Source organism: Perognathus longimembris, chromosome 10 (assembly GCF_023159225.1).
Source record: "Perognathus longimembris pacificus isolate PPM17 chromosome 10, ASM2315922v1, whole genome shotgun sequence".
Taxonomy (NCBI): domain Eukaryota; kingdom Metazoa; phylum Chordata; class Mammalia; order Rodentia; family Heteromyidae; genus Perognathus; species Perognathus longimembris.
The window spans coordinates 2,945,667-2,962,967 of record NC_063170.1 but is presented as its reverse complement, the minus strand read 5'-3'; the positions used below and the strand labels follow the sequence as shown (position 1 = coordinate 2,962,967).

General features: G+C 69.9%; 1 protein-coding gene across 1 annotated transcript; it reads left to right on the top strand.

The window, feature by feature from the left end:
- Positions 1 to 10,506: 10,506 nt before the first annotated feature.
- On the top strand, positions 10,507 to 16,513 carry Osgin1 (oxidative stress induced growth inhibitor 1). The gene is given in 13 exon segments (XM_048355554.1): positions 10,507 to 10,582; positions 12,985 to 13,124; positions 13,653 to 13,790; positions 14,245 to 14,391; positions 14,394 to 14,438; positions 14,534 to 14,625; positions 15,277 to 15,451; positions 15,453 to 15,692; positions 15,694 to 15,747; positions 15,749 to 15,796; positions 15,798 to 15,935; positions 15,937 to 16,074; positions 16,076 to 16,513. Coding segments are annotated over 12 exon segments (1,512 nt in total). The 5' UTR covers positions 10,507 to 10,582; positions 12,985 to 13,004; the 3' UTR covers positions 16,253 to 16,513.
- The last annotated feature ends 788 nt before the right edge of the window (positions 16,514 to 17,301 follow it).

The following is a 17,301-nucleotide window of genomic DNA, read 5'->3' as shown; positions in this document are numbered from 1 at the left end:
CCGGGCTCGGGGCCGGCCCTGTGGTGCTGTGCACGGACGGTTGTGCCGGCCAGTAGCCGCCCCCGCCACCTTCCAGCCCCCCCCCCCAGCGAGGCCCATCTCACCATCTTCCTTCTCTCGACTCGGGTGGGGTCTCAAACACACATGCGGGGGCTGGGAATGTGGCCCGGTGGCCAGAGCGCTCGCCTCTACACATGAAGCCCTGGGTTCGATTCCCCAGCACCACATATACAGAAAAAAACGGTCAGAAGTGGCGCTGTGGCTCAAGTGGCGGAGTGCTAGCCTTGAGCAAAAAGAAGCCAGGGACAGTGCTCAGGCCCTGAGTTCAAGGCCCAGGACTGGCAAAAAAAAAAGTGATTCAAACACACATGCGCCCGCGTCTCACCTGTCCCCTTCTGAGTCCCGCCATTGCGGGCGGCTTCTGCACAGGGGCTCCCTGCCCACAGGTGGGGCCGGGGGGGGGGCGATGGCGGGGGCTGCGGGAGGGTGGGCTGGGGCGGCCCCGTGGCAGGCTGGCACGCAGGGCCTTGCGGAAGCCGCCAGTCTCCCCGCGTCGCCGCTGAGGGGGCCGTCTCGCTGGCTGAGACCCGGCGTGGTGGGGCGGTGTCCGCCCTGCGCCCCGGGCTCGGCCCGTGGGGGAGACCGCGGGCCCCTCCCAGCAGCCGCCGCCGGCACGGCTGTGAACTGAGGTGGCCACAGCTCTCCACCTTAGCCTCTCTGGTGAGGAGGCGTGAGACGCCCCAGAACCGTACCTGGCCCCACACCCGGCCCCCCCCTTACCCGGGAGCCCCCGCCTGGTGTCCGGTGCTGGAGCTCTGTGGCGAGGGCCGGTGGTGCTGTCGCGGCAGGGTCGTCAGCACCTCGGGGCGCTGGCTTGCTCTGCCCTACGCCGCCCCCCCCCCCCCCCCCCGCCTGTCTCTGCTTGAGACAAAGCCACCCAGGTCCGCAGGGAAATGGGAAGGCCTTTTCCAGCCACCCTCTCCCACACCTCCGCACTGGGCGGCGCCCCGCACCCCTGAACCACAGGCAGGCCTCCTGACTTGACCCTGCACGTGCTCAGCTTCGGGGTCCCCCTGGCCGTCCCTCCCCGCCCGCCCCCTCTGCCGCCCCTAGGTGGCGCTGCCGCACTTGTGCACGCTAGGCCTGAGCTGCACCTGAGCTGCAGGGCTGGACACCAGGCCTTCCCCCTCCCGGCCCCCGCCGCGCCTGGGCCCCCCTCCCGGCCCCCGCCGCGCCTGGGCCCCCCTCCCGGCCCCCGCCGCGCCTGGGCCCCCCTCCCGGCCCCCGCCGCGCCTGGGCCCCCCTCCCGGCCCCCGCCGCGCCTGGGCCCCCCTCCCGGCCCCCGCCGCGCCTGGGCCCCCTGTCTTGCTGGCTTGCCCACGCGGAGTTGCCCACATGGGGTTCTCCGGCCTGCTCTGGCCCTTCAGGGCCACCTGTGGGGCTGTGGACGCTGGTTCTCAGCTGTGGGGCTGGGGTGCCCGCCAGGGGCGGAGGCCTGCCCTCACCCACCAGCGCCCAGGCAGAACTTTGTGATGCAACAAACAGGCCATCCTGGCCCCTTCTCCCCCGGCTCCCCTGCCTTCAGATTGGGGGGGGAGTGTCCCCTGGGGGACGGCCAGCTCCACTGCACCTGCTCCTCCCCCACCAGCTGGTCACCTCTGCCACCTCGCCACACACCCGGCCTCCCGTCATCAGGTGAGGTGGTACGGGGGCCGGGAAGGGGGCCGGGGCGGCGGCAGCCAGCTCCTCTCGTCCTGGACTGAGGGGGGCCGTACCTGCGGTCTTGGGGAGCGGGGGTGGGCTTGCTCCTCGCGTGGTCTCTGCCAGTGCCGTGGCTTGGATCGCAGTCTCCCGGGCTGTGAAATGGGCTCATCGGGAGAGCCCCGCACACCCGACGGTGAGGCAGCCAGCGCCTCGGCCTCTCCTCCAGCAGTCCCTCCCCCCCCCCCCCGCCCCGCAGGGGAGGCCGGCTCCTCTATCCTGCCCTATCCAGGTCCCCCCCCCCCCCCAGGAGCCTCCAGCTAGAGGCACAGCCCCACAGTGCCCCCCTGGCCCGGGCTGAGCTGCAGCCAGTTGGCAGCCAGAAACGATGGTGAAGTGCCCCCTCCGTCAGGGAGGCCCGCGGGGTACGGACGCACCACTGGCCGCGGGCACCTCGGATCCAGCTGCCCCTGCGGGGGAAGCCCTGGCCCCGAGCCCCCATCGGGACCCAGCCAGCCCCCGTGTGCCTTCTAGAATAATGAGAACCTACTTGCTCAAGGAGCATGACCTTCCGCGCACGCAGGCCGGCCGGGTGGGCAGACCTCCCTCGTGGCCGGGCCCAGGGCAATGTCCGCTGCATGGCTTCTCTCGTTTGTAAAAAACTAGAATATTCTTAGCAGGGGATCCCAATGGCCCAATCGCTGAGTGCGTAGCACCATATATAATGAAGCGTATCAAATGAACTCCAGGAATTGGAAATGAGGTTATTTATTTATTTATTTATTTTTGGCCAGTCCTGGGGCTTGGACTCAGGGCCTGAGCACTGTCCCTGGCTTCTTCCCGCTCAAGGCTAGCACTCTGCCACTTGAGCCACAGCGCCACTTCTGGCCGTTTTCTGTATATGTGGTGCTGGGGAATCGAACCCAGGGCCTCATGTATATGAGGCAAGCACTCTTGCCACTAGGCCATATCCCCAGCCCCGGAAATGAGGTTATTTTTAAGTCCTGTATGCAGCTATTTCTATTTTTCCTTTCTGTTTTAGTTTTCTGTACCCTTTGTCTTGTATATAAGCTTATCTGATCCGTGAAAAGGAAAGGAATCACAGAAACAGCAGGACAAACGATGGACTAATGCAACAATGATACTCACTAGACACTATGTTGGAAATGAGCTTTACAACTTGGGGGAGAGAGAGTGGGGCATGGTAACGGGGGGGGGGGTGAGGGAGAGGGTAGCAATGTTTAAAAAGAAATGTGCTTATTGCCTTACTTTTGTAACTGTAACCTCCCTGTTCATCACCTTTACAATAAACAAAAAGAAAAAGAAAAAAAAAAAAGCCAGGGCTGAGCTGGGAGCCAGAGGCTCACACCTGTAATCCTAGCTGCTCAGGCGGCTGGGAGCTGAGGATCCTAGTTCAAAGCCAGCCAGTACCAAAAAGCCAGAAGCGATGGTGTGCCTCAAGGGGGAAAGTCCCAGCCTTGAGTGAAAAGGCTAAGGAACAGTGTCCAGGCCCCAGTACCAACACACACGCACACGCACGCACACACACACACACATGCACACACACGCACACGCACGCACACACACGCACACACACGCACACACACGCACACACACACGCACACACGCACACACACACCTGTGAGTGGCCCAGGGCAGGGCCGGCTCCCACGCTCGAAGAATGTGCGGATACCCTGCACATCAAGGACACCTCGCCGAGCACAGGAAGCCAAGGCCAGCTCTGCTAGAAGCCGGGCACTCACACACGCCGCCCCCGGCCGAGGAAGGAAGCAGGAAGTCAGAGAAGCTTTGGGAGCTGACCAGTGACGGGCCGAGGAGCGGGCTGGAGGTCAGGTCGCAGGGAGACAACGGAGTCTGCGTACGGCTGCGTCTCAGAGACAACCAGAGAGAAAAGAAGCGGCCGGCCAGCAGTGCTCTGCGATTCCGTGTGTGCCGGCGCCGGGAGCGGGCAAAACCCATCCGCAGCGCCCAAAAGCACAAAAGCAGAGGAGACTAAAACCAGAGGCCTGCAGGAGCCTCCCCGGGGTCTGGGCAGGCTCCCTGGGGTCCCAGAAGTTTCCATGTCTAGTCTGCATCACATTTGTATACTCTGCACCTGGCCACATGGGACTTAGGCCTCGGCGTGTGCCCACCGGGGCTCAGTCTCACTGTTGAGTTTTGTGCCAGTACTGGGGCTTGAACTCAAGGACTGGGCACTGTCGCTTAGCTTTTTTGCTCAATTCCGCCTTTTGGTGGTTGATCATAGATAAGAGTCTCACAGACGTTCCTGCCCAGGCTGGCTTTGCACCGAGAGCCTCAGCTCTCAGCCTCCAGGCATGAGCCCCTGCATCCCGCTCTCGATCTCGTGTCTCCTTGGGCCCCCGGTGGGCCCGCTCGGCTCTGGGGACTTAGCTGGCAATGATTGGCCGCCATCCCTGCGCTCTGCGCAGCTCTGTGCTGGGTCCACAGGCAGGTGACCCAGGAGCGCTGTGCTTGGGAGAAGGAGGCTGGGGGGGGAGGGGGTCTGAGGAGGGCTTGTCCCCCCCCCCCCCCCCCCCCCCGCACAAAGCACAGCTTGTGCAGAACAGAGGGGAGGCAGGCCCCGGCCTGGGGGCTTTCCAGGATCTCCTGGTGAGGCTCTGGCCTGGGGCAACACAGCGATGGGGAGATAGGCGGAGCTGGTAGAGCCCCGTGGCTCCAGTACAGCGTCTCCCCTAAGGCTGGGCAGCCCGGGGCCAGGCCGCAGGCAGGGCGCGGGAGGAGGCCTCCCCAGCAGCTGCTCCTCCAGGCCGTGACCCGACACCTAAACAAATGCAGATGGCCACCAGAGGCCCGGCTTGGGATGCTCCCAACAGCTGGACGTCCATCCGCACCCACGGCGACCACGCCAGCGCGTCCCCAGACGGAGGAAGAGCCTCCAGCCTGGACATGACGGGGAGCGGAGGAAGCCACACGCACGGAGAACATTCCATGTGATTCCATCTACGTCAGCATCAAGTACACACCGAGGAGACATCTGGGTGGAAGTCAACACAGGATGGATGGAGAGGGGGACAGCGGGGCCTCCAGGGAGACCTCCGGACCGACGGCCGCGCGTGGTTCCTGGAAGTTCCCCGCTCACGGAGGGGCGACGGTCACACCGGCCGCGCGAGGTCAGGGCTCCGTGGCTGCGGCGCTGGAGGTCAGGGCGGGGCCCGGGCGCCATCCTGAGCCCCAACCAGGGCTGCTTCTGTGGGGAGGCGGCGTTCTGGGGGGGACGGTGCTGGAGGAGCTGGCAGGGCCAGGCTAGGGAGATGCGGGCACAAGGGCTCCCGCGGAGCCAGCGGAGGTGGGCCCTGCCGCACCCGACTCGCAGCCTTGTGAGGGAGTGAATGAATGAATGAATGAATGAAGAGAAGGTGAGGAAGGCTGTTTGCCGCAGTCCAGCCCTGCAGGCCCCAGGCCCGGGCGGACGGGCGCTGTGGGCCTGAGGCCTTCCGGGTGGCGTCTGGCGGGGGGGGGGGGGGCGTCCTGGGATCTCCAGTCACTGTGGAGCCCTGTGGCGCCCCGTGAGTTTCGTAGTCCGTCCCGGTTGTGGCGTGGAGTGGGGGCTCCGCTCCGGACAGCCCCGGTCCCCCAGGAAGGCTCCCCCGCAGACTGCTTGCCCCTCCGCGGGGCGAGGCCGCCATTGTGGGCCCAGGGGCACAGAGGGCAGGGGGAGCGGGGGAGGGCTGTGGCGGCCCGGAGTTGGGCCGGATGGGCCGTCCTGGCGCAGCGCCGCGGGGGGAGGCCCCGCTGGCCCCGGGGGCTGGAGCCGGACGGTGAGGCCGGGCTGGGCACTGCCATCTGCCCCGCCCTCCCGCCGGGAGGCTGCGCCCAGCACCCCTCCGGGCCTGCCGGGGCCCGCCCGGGCCTGACGCCGGCGCCAAGGGCCACCGGGCGGCTCCCAGGCCGGGGCTGCTTGGCCTGCCCGGTCCTGCCAGCCAGCCGCCCTGGCCCTGCCCTGCTCCCCGCTGGGCCTCGGGTCCCCGGAGGTCACCTCGCTCGCAGGCCCACAAGCCGTGCGCCGTTCCTGCAGAAGATGCGCACGTCCGCCCCGTGCAGCCCCGCAAGGGCGGCTCCGAGGAGAGGGCGCGGGACGGCCAGGACGGTGGGGACCGCGCCGGTTACCACGGCCACTCCCGGAAGCAGCCCGGAGACCAGAACACCCACGCCGGACGCCCGCGGCTCACGCCTGCGATCCCAGCTACTCACCGGGCTGAGATCGGAGGCTCACGGTTCCAAACGGGCCTGGGCAGGAAAGTCCACGAGACTCTTTAATTAGAGAAAAGTAGGGCTCGTGTGGTAGAGCACTAGCTTTGAGCATAGAGCTAAGGAACAGCACCCGGGCCCTGAGTTCAAGCCCGAGGACCAGCACCAAAAAAAGGAGGAGGAGGAAGAGGAAGAGAAAGGGAGGAGGAAGAGGAAGAGAAAGAGAGACAAGGAAGGAAGGAAGGAAGGAAGGAAGGAAGGAAGGAAGGAAGGAAAGAAGGACGGAAGGAAGGAAGGAAGGAAAGAGAAAGAGAGAGAAGGACGGAAGCGCGACCCCAGCAGGGTGGAGCGGCGTGGGAAGCTGGTAGGCCGCGCGAGGCTCCGTGCCCTGGCTGCTCTCAACTGTGGTGCTGCTAACAGAGGCACAGAACCTGCTGTGAGCCCCAGGGCTGCAGGCGGAGGGGGAGACGTTCCCACAGTGCTGGACTTGGTACTCCGAGTGGGGGCTTTTCGTCTGGGAGGAGCCCGCTGTTCAGGGCTTGGCAGGACGGCATTGTTCCGCAGCTCCAGCCCAGCGCCAAGTCCCAGATAGACCCAGACCCGGCCCGCTCCCCCCTCCCCCCCCCAACAGCCCTCCCTCCCTGCCTGCCTTCATTCATTCCTGCCTCCCTGCCTCTGCCACGTGGCTGCGCGCCGCAGGGGGTGCTGGGAAGGGCCGGCGGGAAGGGCGGGGCCGAGGGCGGAAGCAGGGCGGTCCGAGCGGCCCCGCCTCCGTCCAGAAGCCCCGAGCTGCCCTCTGGGTCGTCCGAGGCTCCTCCGCTTCGGCGCCCGTGGCCTGCAGCCGGCCGGTCCGCCCCGCGCTGCCCCGCAGGGAGCCCACGGAGGGCAGCACACACAGCGACGTTTTTGTTGTTTTTTAGCAGCACGGGAGACTAAAGCAAAAAAGGGAGCCATGAGCCACGGGCGCGGGTCCCAGAGCGCCCACGGCCCCCCAACCCCTGCGGCGGGGCTTCTGGGGGAGGCGGTGGCCTTGGGTCAGAGCGGGTCACACCGGAAGCAAGGGTGTGGAGCCGGCAGACTGGCCAGGGAGGCCGCCTGGGGCCGGGGACCCCAGCATCGAAGGGCAGTCGCCGTGGCGCAGCCCCCCCCCCCCCCCGGGGCCCAGGGCGAGGGTGGCCACGCTCCAGGGCTGCCAGGCTCCAGGCCAGGCCCTGTCCCCGGGGCCGAGGGGGGCCGGAGCCCTCCTCCATGGCTTGCTGGGCCGTAGGAGGTCCCCGCGAGGCCTTGGGGCCCCCGGTCCCCCCAGCCTAACGGCAATCAACCCAGGAGGCTCCGGGAAGGGCAGGGCGGCGGGCATGGGGGAGGGCGGGCCTGGGCACCTGCATTTCCCAGGCAGCCCCCTCCCCTCCACCCCACCCCACCCCCCGCGCAGGGCTGGCGGTCAGCGGGCCCCAAGTCCCCAGGGGCAGGGGACCTTCAATGTACCCAGAGCAACCCCTGCATTCTCCATCCTACACGTGAGGAGACCAAGGCTCTGGCAGCCTCGTATTCTGCTTGTCTGGGTCTCCCGGGAAGGGCTGTACCGCTGCACTATTTGGAAGAAATGTGGGGGGGGGGGGGATAAGAGATGGCAATGAGGCAAATGCCATGGAAGCTCGTTACACGCACGTGGGAGAATATACCGGAGCCTTGGTTTTGTACAATTGCTATATGCCGATTTTTTTTAATTGAGAGAGAGCGAGCGAGGGTCAGGCTTGTGGTGTAGACTTGTAATCCCAGCTACCTGGGTCGTAGCCTAAGGCCAACCTGGGCAAGAGCGGGAAATCCTGTCCGAAAGGCAGAAGCGGCCCAGGCTGCCCACTGAGGTCAAGGTCCCGAGTTCAAACTCCAGTTACTGCTCGCAAGGTGCTCCCGGCCCCTCTGGTTCTGTACTGCCACCGGCTCCCGGCTGCATACTATTCCACGCCGCGAGGCTTGGCCAACGGGGCCGCGGCTGTGCTGAGCAGTGTCTGGGAGGGGCTCTGGTCTTGCTTGGTGTTTACGCTGCCCTCATCTTGTTGGTTGTGGCATTTCCAGCCTGGGGCTCCTCCGCAGGACTTTGCCCTTACGACTGGAGCTCTGGGCCCGGGGGGGGGCTGCTCCGGAGGGCGGGCTGAGGTGCCCTCTGGGATGGGGGGCACTGAGCCCTCGCGGACCCCTGAGGTCCGCGTGTCAGGAGCTCCGAGCGGCTCTCGGGGGTACCCGGCTCTCCCGACGGCCTGACCCCTCTGAGGGTCAGTGACTCCCCAAGGCCACTGGCAGGCGGGCTCTGCGCCCCCCTTCCCCTCCCCCCCTCCCCACTCCCCCCTCCTGTTTCCCCAGGGCTGCCTGCCATGGCCCTTGGCCCCGTGGATTTCTTCATCAGTAAACTCAAGCCCTTACTAAAAACATGCGTGGGTGCGGGGGCCGAGGCTCTGTACACAGCGTGGCCCTAGGCAAATATTAGCTGTGTGTCAGGTGCCGGAAGGGTTGACCTCTCCCCGCCAGCCCCAGGGCTGGGGGGGGGTCAGGATGCCAGCTGTGCCAACCAGGACCCGGCCGCCCCTTGCCGCTCCGGCCCGGGTCTCCCTGTGGAACGGGCGGTCGCAGACCCCACACGGGAGGGGCGCGTGGACCGAACGCACCGCCGAGCTCACCTCGAGTACTGCAGACTGGGTGACGGAGCCGCCAGTGCAGGGTCGCGGCAAGGGTAACATGGTGTAGGGTAAACCTCAGTTGCGAATCCAGTCGGGAGAAAACAGAGAAGCCACATTTTGAGAGGTCACCCTGGGAGTCTCTACTGGGGTGCCGTCTGCAGGCGGACTGCGCCCGCGGCCCAGAACAGAGCCCGAACCGAGCTCTGAAAGATAGAAGCCACCTGCTTGGGGTGGAGCCCCGAATCCGGCAGCAACAGACCTCACTGGGGCAGCAGCGCAGGCGCCAGCTCCAGCCCCCCCAGAGGGACTACGCCCCTCACTTTCCAGGGTCGCAGACGCCCGGGGCCAGCGCATCGACCGCGCAGGGGAAGCAGAGGCCTCTCTTCCCGCACAGCGTGCCTAAGGCCGCGGCATCGGCAGGCCTCGGAAGCGGGGGCTCCCGCCACCCAGCCCGCCTGCGGGACGGGGTGAGAAGTTACGTAGACTCGGCCCCTCACTTCCCACAGCCCGGGGGGGGCCAGTGGGGCCCAGGGTGCCCCCAAGCGTGCTCGGCTCCGTGTGCCTGTGACCCAGATAAAGGAGGGAGGAGGCGTTCCCCCCTTTTCCTTCACGCGACGAGGTTCACACTTCCAAGGCTTGCGGGGTAGGCCGCCCCCTCCCCGCCGGCCCGCCAGGCCGGGGCCCGGGCCCCTCGTCCGTCTTTGCCGCCTCTGCCAGGTCCGTGCTAGCCGCTGGACGGAGAGGGCCGCGGCAGCCGGGCTGGGGGTGCGGGCTGGGGTCCCCGGGACCCCGGGAGCAGCAGCCTGCAGGGGAAGCTGCCTCCGCTCCGCTCTCCCTGGGGGACCCCGCCAGGTAAACTGAGGCGCTGCGGAACACGTGGCAGGCCCACCCAGAGGCCGCCTCATGCCGGGGACAGAGCCAGAGCCTGGTGCAGGAGGAAAATGCGGTTCCCTGTTCAGACGTGATGAGGAATTTTGAGGCATCAAACAAAGCTCGGGAGGCAGAACAAACAAGCGCTGTGCCCTTGTGACCTCGGGGGGGGCAAAGGTCGCAGCCCACAGCCTGCACGGGAGAAAGGGGCAGCCAAGGCCGGCCTGGCTCCCAGCCCCGAGATCCGGTCCATGAACTCCCGGCCCTGACCTCCCCCCTGACCCGGGAGGCCGGGGCGCGGGGGCTCCTGACTCCTCCTCCTGGGTCTGGTTGGGAGATGGCGGGCATGACGGGCCCCGGGCAGAACCGGGGTTTTAGTGCAACGTTAACATCTTGTTTGGCCTGGTTTATGTTTGTTGCCGTTGTTTCGGTTCTTAGAGAATCGCATCGCAGCGCTATTTCCTTCGTTCTCGGAGCGAAGATCTGGCCTCGCCAGCCAGTCCCGGTTCTGGCAGCCTCCCCCAGGCCCCGGGGCCTACGTGACCCCCCTCAGCCCAGAAGGGAGACACCTCCACCCCCACCCCCCACCCCAGCCCCGTGGGGTCCCACGCAGCCCCACGGTCTGCGCGGGGAGACTGAGGAAGCCCCGGAGCAGGTGGAGGGGCCGAGCCCAGGGCTGGGCCACTGCCACGTTCCTGTCTCCTGTCCAGAGGGCTTCTCCCCTGGGGCCAGGGCCAGGCGGGCTCCCTCGGGGGTCACGGGTTCCTCCCGGCTCTGAGCCCCAGGGTCGCGGCCGACTGGTGGAGTGACTCACGCCAAGGGGGGCCAGTGCCCCCTGGCGGCGGGCCAGCAGGGGCCCTTTAAGACAGCCCAGGGGCAAGTTCCCTCACCCAGGGGCCCCTGCTGACTCACGCTTATGAAAGTTCCCCGGCCCCGCCCACCGCGCCGCCTCCCCTGAAACACCCCAGCTTCCCGGCCGGCCCCGCCAGTCTCTGGGATCCCCAGCCGAGGGGCGGCCGCGCCTCCTCCCGCCGCAGCGGCCCCGACCCGGGCTCCCAGCGCGCCTGTCCCGCCGGGCCCCGTCCCTCTCCACCCCTGCGCGTCAGGTGAGTGCCGGGACCGGCAGCCGCCCGTCCTGCACCCCGAGAGGTGCCGTCCTGGCCCCGCCGGCCAACAGCTGCTGGAGGCGGGGGAGAGGTGTGGCTGCCCCCCAGCTGGCCGGCGCTTCCTGGGGCTCCCGCTCTCCCCTCACTACAGGGGTCCCAGGTGCAGCTTCCCCCCCCCCCCAAGGATGCTGGGCGGGGGAGGGATAGGGCATCTGGGAGGGGGAACTGCCGGAGTCCCGGGCTCCGGGCAACCGGGTCAGAGGTCACCCAGGTACTAATGGCAGGCGGTGGCCCTGCCTCAGCCCGGGGCCTCACGCGGTGGCTTTGTCCCCGTGGGTCACCTGCACCTTTACGTGGGCCGGGCGGGCTTCGAGGGCCGGGACTGGCTGGGGGGGGCGGGGGGGTTGTACCCGGCTTTCGGGGGTCTCGCTTCTCACGGGCCAAGGCCACCTGGTGGGGGGAGGGGCTCGGCTCAGCCCCTCGGGGCCGCCCACCGGGGGCGCTGTCGAGGACAGTGTGGACCGCGACGGCCCCCCGCGGACGACCCCGGTCTCCCCGGATCGAGGAGCCCGAGGGGCCGGAGGGCGGAGCGCGCGCGTCTCCAGGGTGGGCTTACCCGACGGGGACAGCCCGTGCCGCGCGTGATGGGGGTGACCTCACGTGTGGGGCATCTGGAAGCTTCCGTTCCGGCATCGGTGGATCCCTCGGTCGGGAGGAGCCTGGCCCGGCGTGCGGTCCCCCGTCCTCGCCCGCGGGGGGCCGCCTCCGCACTCGGGGTGCCATGCGCGTGGATGGAGGGCCGAGCATGGGGGGGGACAGACCCCAGGGTGACGCTTCAGTCCCCTCCCTCCCCTCCCCAGCCTCCATCTCCTCTCCTGAGAGGCGGGGACTCGACAGGAGCGACACGGGAAGTGCTCCCCAGGACACCACCAGGGCCTCCCCAGGCAGGGAGGGAAGGGGGCGCCCGAGAGCTCAGCCCCAGCTACCGAGGCCTGGGCGTCGGGAGCGGGCACCAAACGGTCCCTCCGCTAGACCCCCATGGCTACCGCCTCCCTCCCTCCCTCCCCTCCCTCCCTCCCGCCAGCCCTGGGATTGGCAGTGGAGCGTGTGTGTGCACGCACACACACAATACACATACACACCTACGTACATGTGAATGCACATACACCTATGCACACATACATACACACATACACATGTGCCCATGCACACACATACACCCCCGGGGCCGCACACTCAGCCCAGCCAAGCAGTCCCTGGCAGGAGCTTTCTTACGTTGGGGAGGGGCACGTAGAAGGTTCTAGAACAAGGCAGCGCGACTCAGATCCAGCTGGCTCACGAGAGCTAGGGCAAAGCCCTTGCACACTGCGATGGGCCGCTCAACGCCCTTGACCCCCAGGACGCGTCCTCCGGCCGGAGCCCCTCTCTGCGCGGGGCGGGGGGGGGGGGGGGGGCTGGCCTCTCCCTCTCCGGGCCAGGGCGGGCTGTGGCCGGGGCCCGCGGTCACCTGTGCCCAGGTCGGCTGTGGCCACGAGGGGGCAGCACCCTGGCTCCCGGGCCTGTCCGACGGTGGTGCTGGTGCCGAGTCCCTGCATACGTCAGAGGCCGTAACCGGCCCCAGCTGGTTCTGTGGGCTTGGGAAGGGTTTACAGGAAGGCCCATTGTTCAACCTCCTTTCCCGCCGGAGAAGCCTCTGGAAGGTTCTAGAAGCCTCTGGAGGCTGTGGCCCTGCTTCACCTCCCCTCTCCGGCGGGGGGTGTGAGCCCTTGAAGGGGCCGGAGGAGGCGGTCCCGCCCTGGAGGTCGGGGTGTCCACACCCCCACGCCCAGGGTCAGGAGGGAAACGGGCCCCTCAGGCGCGCGCAGGGCTGTCTCGGGCCGCGGACGCCACGCTTGCCCGTTGGGGTCGCTTTGCGCGATGCGGCCCCGTGGCCAGCAGGGGGCAGGCGCGCTCCAGGAACCGCCGCTGTCCTCCGGCTGCTCCAGGCCGCCCAGCCTTGGGGGGCCCTTTCTATGGGGATGAGCGCCCCTCGAGGGCCCCCCGACACGCGGGATGACCCGTCCGCACCCCTCAGCAGCCCTCCCAGCCCCCCCAGCGGCAGTCCCGGCTCCCCTTGGTCCTCCCACCCAGGCGCAGGCTGGACCCTGTCCGCGCATCGGCTGGGAGGCCTCGCCCGGTCCGCGTGGGTCGATGCCCAGGGATCCCCGCCCCCCCCCGCAGGGAGGCGAGGGCCCCCGCGGACGGGGCGCGGGGGCTGCGTCTGCAGGGGGGGCCCGAGCCGCCGGTGGGGTGTGGACCCTGGGGAGGGGAGGGGGCGCTGGGTGGTGTAGCGGGGCCCCCGCTCCACGGGGCGCCCCCGGGCCGCAGGCCTCAGCGGGGACCTTGCCCCCTCTCCTCCCCAGGCCAGCTCCGGGGCCCAGCCATGAGTTCTCAGAGGAAGAGCCCCCCGGGCGCCAGCCGCGCGGAGCCTCTCCCGGTCGTCATCATCGGTGGGTGTTCCTCGGGGTCCCCGGGACCTGGGGCCCGCGCCGGGCCACGCCGGGTCACGCCGGGTCACGCCGGGTCACGCCGGGGCCCGTCCCCTGGCGCGTGGGGGGCACTGTGTGCCGGCGTCATGCCTCACGAGCCCCCCCCCCGAGGCGGGAGGCCCCCACGATCACCCCAAGCGTGGCCGTGCCGGCCCCCCCCGGAACCCCAGGCGGGGAGCACAGGACTCGGCCGTTTCTCTCCAGGAACCGGAGGATGCTGGGGGTTTCCTTACCACATTCTACAAATGCCGAGGGACAAGGGGGGGGGGGAATTAGAAAAAGGGTGTGCTGCGCTGGCCGGTCACCCCAGATAGGGGCGCCATCGAGGCAGCTCAGGAGCCCCAGCTTTGCTCCCCCACCCCCCCCGAGTGCCTGCCTGGGCCCCCGGCGCCCCCCCCCCCCAGGCCCGGGAGCAACCTCACTGTCCTGGGGGGCCAGTCCCCACCCACCTGCCTGCCAGCGGGGTGACTCACCTGCTCCGTGCCCCGTGTGCTTCCGTGGGAGGAAAAGCCCCCCCCGACCCAGCACGTGTGCGTCCACAGGCAACGGCCCCCTCCGGCATCTGCCTGTCCTACCTGCTCTCGGGCTACACCCCCTACGCGCGGCCCGACGCAGCCCACCCGCACCCCCTGCTGCAGAGCAAGCTCGCCCAGGCGCCCGGCGTCTCCATCCTGGACCAGGTAAGCCAGACTCCCGGGGCTGGGATGGGGCGGGGAGGGAGGGAGGGAGGGGAGGGCACCCCACTCGCAGAGAGCGCCCCCAGCCTGCCCAGGGGACCCCAAGGCCACAGCCTCCGCCTGGGTCGGGACAGACCCGAAGGCCGCCCTGGCCGTGTCTGGGTGTGTGAGAGAGAACTCGGGGGGGGGGGGGGGGTCTGAGGGCTCCCCAGGGAGGTCTGGCAATGCCCCCAGCCGGGCGGGGGCGCTGCAGGAGTGGGGGTGGGAACTTCGGGGCTTCGTCCAGCCGCCCTCCTCGAGGGCAGCCGGTCCCCCAGGTCGAACACCCAGAGGCGGAACGGGGGGGGGGGACCCCAGGGATGGCTCCGCAGGCCCCGCCCCCCTGGAGCTCTGGGCTGAGGGACCCCCACTCCGCGGTGACCCCGCCGACCCCCGCCGACCCCCCTCCCCGCTCCAGGACCTGGAGTACCTGTCGGAAGGCCTGGAGGGCCGGAGCCAGAGCCCCGTGGCCCTGCTCTTCGACGCACTCCTGCGACCTGACACAGACTTCGGGGGCGACATGGACTCCGTCCTCACCTGGAGGCTCCAGACGGAGCGAGCCGTCCCCCCACCTGGGTCTTGGGCCGGAACCTGCCCGGGGGGGCCTGGCACGTGAGTGGCCTGGCCTCCCCCCTCCTCTCCCTGCGCGGCAGGCTTGGGAAGGGGGGGGCGGGGGGGCCGGGCCTGACGACGCCCCTCCCTCGCAGTCCATCGAAGGCTCCATGGTGACCCTGAGCCAGGGCCAGTGGATGGGGCTGCCGGACCTGGAGGTCAAGGACTGGATAGTGAAGAAGTGCAGGTGAGGCGGCCCTGGGCACCTCGGCCCACTCTCCCCCCGCTGCAGAAGGGGAGGCCGAGGCTCCAGGAGGGCCAGGGCCGGCCCAGGCCCGCGGGGGGGGGGGGGGGGGCGGGGGGCAGCGCGGCGGCTGCAGCCCTCCTCCACAGGGGCCACCTCCTGACCCCCAGGGAGCGGGGGGTATGGTGGGAACGCTTCCCGCCACCCACCCCTGCCACCGCAGCCCCGGGACCCCGCGTCACGGTCCTGTGACCTCCCCCCCCAGCCTGTCACCCGTCACCCGTGAGCAGCCCTGCAGGCAGGGGGCACCCCGGCATCGCCTCCTATCACAGCGAGACAAGGGGGGCAGTGGACCCCCAAGGGTGCCCAGCCAGTCACAGCCAGAACCCACCCCTCCCTGAAATACAGTGACAAGAGAAAGCCCAGGGCCTCCCGGGACCCCGCGACTCGACGGCACGGGGTGGGGGGGGTCTGCACTCGCCTGGCAAGGAACCCCGCGGGGCTCACGGCGGGGGAGCCGGCCCAGCCCTCCTGGGGAGGTGTCCTCGCGGGCTTCCCGTCACACAAGGGGACACTGAGGCTTTGTGAGACTGACCCGCGGGCCTGGCCCCCCAACCCCTGACCGACCCCCCCCCCCGTGCCGCCCTCCCCCAGGGGCCTTCGCAACAGCCGCGCCACGGCCGGGGACATCGCCCACTACTACCAGGACTACGTGACCAGGAAGGGCCTGGGCCGCCACTTCGTGTGCGGGGCCGAGGTCACGGCCGTGGAGTGGGGGGGGCCGGAGCACGGCAGCCCTGACCCCCAGGCGCCCGGCCCCCTCTTCCGGGGTGAGCGGCTTCCTGACCGCCAAGGACCGGAGCCAGCAGCCCTTCTCGCTGTGGGCCCGCAACGTGGTCCTGGCCACGGGCACCTTGGACAGCCCGGCCCGGCTGGCCGTCCCCGGGGAGGGCCTGCCCTTCGTCCACCACGAGCTGTCGGCCCTGGAGGCGGCGGTGCGCTCGGGCGCCGTGTCCCCCTCCGCCGACCCCGTCCTGATCATCGGGGCCGGGCTGTCGGCGGCGGACGCGGGTGCTCTACGCCCGCCACTACAACATCCCGGTGATCCACGCCTTCCGCCGGGCCGGTGGACGACCCGGGCCTGGTGTTCAACCAGCTGCCCCGGATGCTGTACCCCCGAGTACCACAAGGTGCACCAGATGATGCGCGAGCAGTCCATCCCGTCCCCCCAGCCCCTACGCCGGCTACCGCAGCCTCCCCGGAGCACCGCCCGCTGGCTCTTCAAGGAGGGCGGCCAGGCCGTGTTCCGCGACCCCCCGGGGCGGGCAGCGGGTCTTCGGCGCCTCGCTGGTGCTGGTGCTCATCGGCTCGCACCCCGACCTCTCCTTCCTGCCCGGGGCGGGCGCCCACCTGGCCGTGGACCCCACGCAGCCGCTCAGCGCCAAGAGGAACCCCCCTCGACGTGGACCCCTTCACCTACCAGAGCACCCGGCAGGCCGGCCTGTACGCGCTGGGGCCGCTGGCCGGGGACAACTTCGTGCGCTTCGTGCAGGGCGGGGCGCTGGCCGCGGCGGGCTCGCTGCTGAGCAAGGCCGCCCCGGAAGCCGCCCTAGCGGGAAGCCCGCCCTAGCGCCCGCCGCCCGCCTCGTGTCCCGACGCCCGGGCTCTGAAGGAGGAAGAGCGCCACCGGCCCCGCCCCACGCACGCCCGTGGAGGGGTGACCGGTGGGCAGCCCACGCCGCGCCACCGTCAGGCCGATGGAGACCCCAGGGTGGGGGGTGGCGGCCCGCCGCAGGCCTGAGCCTGGGGTCGGGGGAGCCGGCCCACCAGCCGCGATCACCAGGCGGCGGACCGCCCGTCCACCGGGCGACCGGAGCCCACTGAGCCCGCTGACCGCTCGAGGCAGGCCCCAATAAAGCCAGTGTTCGCCCCACGGAGCCTGCAGCGCTGCTCTGTCCGGGGGAAGGGGGAAGCAGGCTGGGCCTGGGGTTGGCGAGGCCCGCGCTGGGGGTGGAGGCTGGGGTCGTGGGGGGGGGGGCTGCAGCCCCCACTGGCCGCCCTGGCCAGCCCACCCTCTCCCACCCGCCCCGCAGGCTTCTCTCAATCCCGGGCTGCTCCCCGGGGTCGGCCTCGGGGGGCCTGGGGCGCAGGGTGGCGTGGAGCCCGAGGAGCCCGTGGAGCCCCGGCGCCTTCCTCCCCAACGCCCGTCTCCAGATGCCTAGGGCGGGTTCCCGCAGCCCACCCCGCGCAGCCCCGCGCCCAGGCCGAGGCCGAGGCCAGGCAGCCCGGTTCCATTTCTCCAGGCATTCGGGGGCTCATTCCGGGCCCGGCCCCACTCACTTGGAAGGGAGCCGGGCGCCCAGCTCCCGGCCCGGTGCCCGGCGGGTCCCCCCTTTGTCGACCCTCAATTCCCCCGGCGGCCGGGCCGGGTGCGGGGCCGGGGCGGGGGCGGGGCGGGCAGGCGCGGGGCCCGCCGCCGGCAGAGGACGCTGCAGGCCCGCCGGACTCGGGCGCTCGGGCCGCGGCAGCCGCCCGGGGGGGGGGGCGGGGGTCTCCGGGCGGGGGCCGGCGGGTCCCCCCACCCCCGCCGCGCGCCCCGTCCCGCCCCGCCCCCGCCCCGTCCGGTCCGCAGGGCCCGCGCGCCGGGCGTGGGGGCGGCGGGCGGCGCGCACGTGGCTC